Genomic DNA, 8,461 nt, shown 5'->3' with positions numbered 1-8,461 from the left:
AGTCCAAATAACACATAATAATAAATTTCAACAATCAAACACCTGAATCCAAACCACTTCCACATTCAAAATATGCTGCAAGACCTTCTCCTCTGGCTCTGCCCGTGCCTCTGTCACTCCCTCTACCACTCCCTTTGCCTCTTTTTCCTCTTCCACGAGATTCTCCTACCGATGGAAACCTTGTTTGTTGTGGTTTTCCTTTCTTGACTTCAAAATCCGGAGGAAGTATTTTCTTTGCTCTAACTTCTTCTGGTATAACCCAATCAGACATATGTATCCTTTGTTGTTATGGACGTGGCCTTCGTTGTTATGGACGTGGCCTTTAACATTCTGAGATAAATGCCATATACAATACCCATGTTCGGCCTTAGGGAACACTAGACGTACTGCCTTGATTAAGCTTTTGTTTCTATCTGAAAGAAACACCAATCCGGGGACATCAGTTATCGCTAATTTCAACTGTTCCATAAACCATATCCAGCTTTGATCATTCTCACCATCTGCTACACCAAATGCAATTGGGTAGTGGTGATGATCGGGATCTTGAGCTGTCGCAACAAAGAGAACTCCACCATAAACATTCTTGAGGTGTGTTGCATCCACAATGAGGACTTTCCTCATTGCACGGAACCCTTCTACGCTAGCTCCAAGTGCAAAAAACAGATACTTAAATCTTTGGTGCTCATCCACTTCTACAAGTGTTCTTGTGGCAATATTGGTTTGTTCCAGCATGTGCATATAACAGTGTAGTAAAGTAAAACTCTCTTCTGGACTCCCTCGCACTTCATTAGCAGCTTCTCTTTTTCCTCTCCATGCGGCGGTGTATGATACTTTCACACCAACTTTGCGATGAACCAAATCGATCAGAACTTTGGGAACTGGTGTGTCAAATGTACCAGGATAATCTTGAGCCAAAACAGATGCAACGATTTGTTTTGTGCCTTTCCTTCTATCACGCAGTGTTCTAGTAGTAACAATAGAACATGTATGCTGCTTGATATAACTTCTAACCGTCCAGAGATCTGAGTTTTCTAACTTTGCAACTCGCACAAACCACTTGCAACCTTCTTTGGCTCCTCGACATTTAATCACAAATCTCTTAGTATCCGACTTCTTTATATCAAACTCAAAACATTTCTGATGTGAAGCTTTCTGAATATGAACTTTTGCTGCCTCCTTGGTGGTAAATTCTTGACCTAGAACCATATCCACACCATCATCCCATGGCTCATAGTTAGCTGCTGGTCTTACTTCTGTATCTTCAAACTCATTGCCATCTTTTCCGTTGCCATTCTCATGCATCTCAATGTCTTGGTGATAAGTGAGCACACCACCAAAAACGTCATTATCATTTGCATCATTCTCAGTACCATCTTCATCACCAACCTCTCTTGTAACGACAAAACATGTATGCTGCTTGAAATAACTTCTAACCGACCAAATATCTGAATTCTTCACCATTGCAACTCGCACAAACCACTTGCACCCATCTTTGGCTCCTCGGCATTTAACCACAAATCTCTTAGTATCCGACTTAATTATATCAAACTCAAAACAATTTTGATATGACGCGGTTTGAATAAGAACTTTTGCTGCCTCCTTGGTTAAAAATTCTTGACCTATAACCAAATCCATACCATCATCCCGTGTCTGATTGACACCATCATGCATCTCAATGTCTTCGTCAAAAGTGAGCACACCACCATTACCATCTTCATCGCCAGCCTCTATAGTCTCTCTATCAGATATACCAACATAGGCATCAGTTTCATCATTCTCAGTACCATCCTCATCACCAGCCTCTATAGCCTCTCTATCAGATAGACCGACATAGCCATCAATTTCATCATCCTCTTCTGAAAATTTCACTTCTTCATTGATGAACTCCACATGTAGAACACTTCTACACTTCTCATGGTTTACTTGCAGTAGATAACCAAAGATTTCGTCATCATTCCGGATGTATGATGGCTTGTACGAATACAATACCATTGGAAAGTAACTAATCTTCACTTTCACCTTAGATTCATCTACCTTTATCTTTCTGCAAATACACTCAACCAAACCAGAGTAAGTGATCTCCTCCATTGACTTCCTAAACAAAATCGTGTGAATTTCATCTTCTCCTTCACCATCTCCTGAGAACCATTTTATTTCAGCCCCATCTTTCATATAATATCCCCCATAATCAAAACAAATGAATGTGCACTGCGGATTTTGCATTTTCCTGAGATAAAATAGAATACCATTAGTATTATCATTATTAGAGTAATTCCAGTAACTCTAGTAATTCAAGTAAATTCTAGTAAAACTATTTTACCTTAGTAATGCGTAGTTCTCCTAGTAATACCCAGAACTTGTTCTTCCACAAACTAATCCGTTTTTAGGACGTTGTTGTTAGGATTTTACATTGACGTAAATTATACTTGTTCTTCCACAAACTAATCATCAAAAACGGACGTAAATTATACTTATAATCTCTTACCACAATTTTTAAATTCATTTTTAAACTTTGTAATTATCATCAGAATGAATATCTCCATGATATACAGGACATTTTCAGGGTGATTTTACAAAAAAAATCACCTAAAACGAACAATAATTACCTTCTTTAGGAGCTTCCAAAATCACCAATGGAAGATGAAGAGGAGGAGAGAGTACGAGGAAAAAGAAGAACATGTGGACCAAAGCATTTTGATTGGTTAAGGTTAGGATGTGAGCCATGTATGTAGTTGAATTGTGGTTGGTTTTTAATTGAGGAATAAATGGACAAAAGCTAGTTTAGGGAGTGCAACAATAAAGGGGTAGGATGAATAGGGTTGGGGTAATAAGCTTGAGTTTAGGAGGGTATGGGGTATATGGAGTTAAGCTCTCATATTTAGCCTCGTTTGACCCATATATCTAGCGAGTTTCGCTCGTGTATCGATTACCGTTTTACGATGCTCACGTGAAGGAGAGATTCACATTTTTCCTCAGATATCAGGGTCTCATGTGCCAGCGCTGAACCGCCGGAAGCCGTACACCTTTGAGGAAGAGAATCTTAACTGTGGCCAATAGGTTAAGACCCACCGAGATACCAAGGTGAAGCCTTGAGACCAATCGACACGAAGTCGCTCACCCAACAACCGAGGGGACACGCAGGTAAGAACCCACCCTCCACCACCGGATAGGTGAACCGTCACTCCTCCTCTCCAAACACAGTGACACCGATGAAAAAGGAACCAGCTTGACAAGTCCTAAACATTGACTTCCAACCGTACCTCCGCCTCTCCAGCTGCCAGCTGCCAGCTGCCACACCAACGAGTCGCCCAAACCGCCGGATCTAGCCGCGGACCATCACCAGCGTATCTCAACCACCAGGGTAACATACATATCGGAAAGAGCAAAATAAAAAGGAAAAGAACCCTCCGGATACAGAGAGACAGCAGCACACGCCAGAGGTTACCAGAGGTGAGATCTACTTTCGGTGCTTCGAGAGAGAAGGGAGTTGAGGAGAGAGGCCTAATGCTATCTTTCTTCACACAATATTTTTGGTTACATTCTTATATAATGTTCAGGTTTAATTGGTTAATATCGTCAAACAATCTATGAAAATAACAATCTAATATTAAAATCTAATCTATTAATTTAATTCTTATTTTTATCTCATGATAAATGTTATTTTTCTTTTATTGCTGTATTAATCTAGATGCTGACTGAAACATTTGGAGACATGTTGTTTGCTCCTCCTCTTGGAGAATGCTTAAAGGAACTCCCATCTCCCGAGTTTTTGAAAAAACGTATTCTCATGTCAACCAACCCTCCCAAAGAGTATAAGGAATCAAAGCATGAGCATGTTGTGAAGAAAGGTAACACTTTTGTGAAGCAACACTCATGTTCGTTTAAACTTGTGGGTTTTTTCCAGACGTCAAATTATTTATATATATAGTTCTTTCTTGTTGCAGAATTTTTCAGATGGAGATGTGGATGAAGATGACGACGAGGAAGACGATGATGAAGTACATAAGGTTAAGAAGAGTGAACCCCGGAATATAAGTTTTAGTATATAAATATTGAAAAATACACTGATATTTATTAATAACTGATGACGAAACAAATTACTTATGAGAAAATAAATCATTATATATTAACTATGTTGAACAAAACACAAGAATAATATGTTATAAAGTACTACGGTCGATCCGCACTGCGCGCAGAAATTAAATTATATATAATTTCCGTTTGAGAAGAATTACGAAACCATTGTTTGTTAGGATATTGTTGTGGCTAAAAAGTATTCAAGCAATTCTTTTTTGAGTAATTTGGGTTATAAAGAGTATTTTAAAATATTTTTTTATTATAAAACTAAATATAGGAATTTATGCACCCATTATATTTTCGATTCAATTTTGGTTTTTTGATTCTAAAAAACCTACTCTAATATCCAACCCAAACCGAATCTTGTTTTTAGTTTGATTTGGTTCTTAGATTCCGGATAAATGTGTCAGTGTCTATTTGACAAATATGTTTTCTAGGTTGTTGTAGAGAAGGGAAGGATTTTGTCGAACTTTCCATTTGCTCAAGGTACTCTTTCAGTAAGATACCTGGGACTCCCTTTGATGACTCGGACAATGAGAAGACAAGACTATATGCCATTAGTACAAAAAATCAGAGGCACGATAAGCACCTGGACCTGTAGATTCTTCTCATATGCAGGAAGGAATCAACTTATAAAGTCAGTTTTGATGAGCATTGTGAACTTTTGGGCTGCAGTTTTCAGACTCCCAAATAAGTCTATGAAGGAAATAGAGCAACTCTGTGCTGCGTTTCTTTGGTCGGGTCCAGAACTTAAAACATCTGGAGCTAAAGTAGCATGGTCAGAGATATGTAAAACAAAGAATGAAAGGGGGGGGGGGTCTAGGACATAGAGCTCTTAAGGAAGTAAATTTGGTCTGTGGTCTGAAGCTTATATGGAGGATACTAACAGGAAAGTTGCTGTGTGGGAGATGGATAAAAGCTTATTTACTCAAAGGGAGAAGCTTCTGGCAGGTGAAGGTTATTACTCAGAGTAGGTCTTGGATGTGGAGGAAATTATTGAAGTTAAGAGAGGTGGCAAAGCAGTTCTATAAAAAAGAAATTGGGAATGACAGACATACTTCTTATTGGTATGATAATTGGTCAGAACAGGGCGTTCTAATTGAGCTATGGAGCGAGAGAGGTATAATTTAGATGGGTATAAGAAGAGAAGATAGTGTGGAGGAAACTGTTCTAATTATGAGACGTAGAAGAAGATATCGAGCTGAGGTTCATAACTCTATTGAAGCTGAACAATGAGAAAAAAATGAGAAACAATGAAGAAGATCTGTCTATGTGGAAGAGAGGAGCTGGATATAAACACATTTTCTCGACGCAGGAAACGAGGTTGACGTTGATAGAATCAAAACCACAGTATCTCTGGGCGAAAGGTGTTTGGTTCTCAGAGGCCACACCCAAATTTGCTTTTGTTACTTGGCTTGCAATGTTAGATAGAATGTCTACCATGGACAGAGTCTATCGATGGAACCAGAATGTGGACACAACTTGTGTGTTGTGTAAGCAAGCAGCTGAAACGCGTGATCATCTCTTTTTTGAATGCTCATACTCTGCTCAGATATGGGAGCAATTCACAAAAGGGATTTTGCGCGATCAATATACAAAAATTTGGCCTGAGATTGTGAGATTGTTGACGGATGGGAACAGAGAAAATAAAGCTCTCTTCTGTTTGAGATATGCTCTCCAAGCTTGTGTTCATGCAGTGTGGAGGGAGAGAAACAAGATAAGGCATGGAGATCAGCCTCTTCCTATGCCAAGACTGATGAAGTTCATAGACAAAGGGATAAGGAACAAGCTAAGTTTGTTGAGATCAACAAAGGTGAGAGGTAAAGAAATAGTCTCCAAGTTTGGTTTGCAACAAGAATGTAGATATAAGTCATTTCTAGAGTTGGAGTTGGAGTAGATTAAACTTTTGGTTTACATTTTGATGTAACAAGGTTTTTTTTATGAATAAAATTTAACATTCATTAAAAAAAATGATACATAATTATTTTATATAGTTTAAATATTTCCAAGTCAAATAAAGCTTTCACAAATAAATGGTTTGTACAGTAGAAATTTTATAAATTAATTCTATAAATTAATATTCAATAAAACAAACACGTTTAATTAAAAAAAAATCTTTTATTTCAAATTAGACCGGATAAGATAATATTTTTTTAAGAAAATTTTATGTATGTATATGCTCACACTGAAAGTTTAAATTAATAATGTATATATATCCCTTATATACTAAATCAAAAGTCACCTAGCCAAATAAATTCTGACACATAAAATATGTTTCCAATTTTTTAAAAACAAAATAATGTTGAAAAACAACTGTAGGCGAGGGAAAAAAATTGTAGCAACGGCTTCTATAAACAAAATCCACCAAGAGCACTACACTACCCACGATCATCCTTCCTCCACAGTTTTTTATCTTCTAAGTTCCTATAAATTCGACACAGACTTGGATATAGCCTGTAATTAGTCAAAAGAGACGCTTCCGTGATAGGTAATATATTCAAAAGGAGTAAATGACATAGCCTGTAATCAAGTAAATTTGATAATTATTTGAATCTTATCAAATGTTTGCAATCTCTAAATGGAGGCCTGATGTTTGTTAAAAAAAGTTTGTTCGAGCCCATGATCAAAACAAGTTAGTGTTTGATTTGAAACAACAATGTCAAATTGTAACTTTTTGCTTTGTTCTGTCTGATTTTGTGTTACAGGAGCATAAGGTTTAAAGCATTACAAAGCAAAGTAGGAAAGAAATTGTTGCTGCGATCAGGAAGAGCTCCTGGTGATATATACAAACCGCCTTTGTAAGATCCGATCCTGGATTCCTCAATCCAACCATACCGCGGCTTACTTATTCATTTCATTCATTTTGATTCCTTTACTTCCGATTTCATATGTAATATTTTTCTAAGTATTTTTCAGAGTTCTGAGGTTCATTCAATCATATCTAGATAATCAGATTCAAGTAAAGCAAATTGTTATTTTATAGATACTTAAACAAGATCCATACAACATCCATTCGTTCTTAATACATAAGTTGCACACTAGGCTATCATAAGTTCACAACAAGCACAATAGGTTATCAATATTTCACATCTATCAACAATGACCCAATCACCACACATCTTCCCACGGCTGGAGTGTAAGACCCGATCCCGGCCTACTAGGCCGCGGTCGATGCCTCATGTCGCTCAGTCCATACCCGGACCGAACCTCTAAAAATTTTTGCCCGTTTTCTTGTAGTGTTTATTTAAAACATCGCCCATAGGCGAGGACTAACTCAGATCTTAGCTCAAGACTATCTTAGTCATTCCCTAGCTTAGATCATTTCAACTTATGCACAGTGGAATAGTATCTACTTAACCATTGGTCTAAAACCAATCTAACACTTGTCTGGTCAGATCACCTCAGCTACTGGTCAGTAAACACAACTGCCAGCTAGCTCCAAGGTCAATCCTGAACCTAGACCAAGTCATACAATCAGAGGTTTCGTTCCCCTAAGCCATTCTATCTAAATCTATGCAACATTGACAGATCATACCTTTGCCACATCCACTTATGATACCAAGTCCAGCTCATGGACTAACAATGCCCATCAGATCCTGAGTCAATCAACCAACCACCCCACATGACTCAGAACTGATGAGTCTTCACACTTCCTAATCAGTCATGGAACCATGTCCCACTGAACCTGATTAGTGTTGCTCTTACCACCGGTGCATCCTTTGATCAATCAGATCAGACACCTTGATCCATCATCCAAGGATCAGGTCGTCCATCCTTGCCCATGATCAGATCACACACGGCCTGCCTTACCAACACCAAGGTTGATAACCAGCAATTCTTTATGATCAATATCATAAGTGACAATATGTTCCAGCACACAAACATATGATCAGATATCCTAACACAAGGATCTGACCCCAATATGCCCTCAGGTGTAATTTCGACCGCAAGCAAACCTGCTCAAAAAACATAGCCAATGCTTTGCACATAGCTTACCAACCCAAGGCTGATAACTAACATTCCTTATGATCAATAATCATAAGTGACAAACATTTCACAATACATGATATCTTGTGAATTTACATGTTTTTAACTTCTTATTCTTGCATGGTTTGGTCATCTAGAGTATCATTTAGGCACATTTAGGTTGCATATCATTGCATTTGTACATATCAGGTGTTGGAGAGCACCATGGATGAGTTAGAAGACCATTGGAGGGATTTTGAGTCCAAAGAGTGAAAGATGAACACGGATGAAGGCCTTAAAGATCTCTTCTGAAGCTCAAAATTTGTGGAGACACTGGAAATTGAGTTAGCTTTACAATGGAGGTGGTTTCAAGTCGTTTGGAGCTGTATTGAGGGATTTATGATCAAAATACTACACA

At 38.0% G+C, this 8,461-nt stretch overlaps 1 protein-coding gene and 1 long non-coding RNA gene across 2 annotated transcripts; one reads left to right on the top strand and one right to left on the bottom strand.

Annotated features, from left to right (window-relative positions):
• Positions 1-165: 165 nt before the first annotated feature.
• Positions 166-2,442, bottom strand: LOC106344557. Its single transcript, XM_013783916.1, has 2 exons — positions 2,321-2,442; positions 166-2,227 (listed from the first exon to the last, which is right to left on the bottom strand). Exon 2 carries the CDS (start codon positions 2,221-2,223, stop codon positions 166-168), a length of 2,058 nt encoding a protein of 685 aa, XP_013639370.1. The 5' UTR covers positions 2,224-2,227; positions 2,321-2,442.
• Positions 2,443-2,612: 170 nt separating this feature from the next.
• On the top strand, positions 2,613-4,086 carry LOC106294591. Its single transcript, XR_001260878.1, has 3 exons — positions 2,613-3,450; positions 3,689-3,848; positions 3,945-4,086. It is a non-coding gene; the product is annotated as an uncharacterized LOC106294591 (long non-coding RNA).
• The last annotated feature ends 4,375 nt before the right edge of the window (positions 4,087-8,461 follow it).

Source organism: Brassica oleracea, chromosome C5, assembly GCF_000695525.1.
Source record: "Brassica oleracea var. oleracea cultivar TO1000 chromosome C5, BOL, whole genome shotgun sequence".
NCBI lineage: Eukaryota > Viridiplantae > Streptophyta > Magnoliopsida > Brassicales > Brassicaceae > Brassica > Brassica oleracea.
This window is presented reverse-complemented; position numbering and strand designations above follow the sequence as displayed.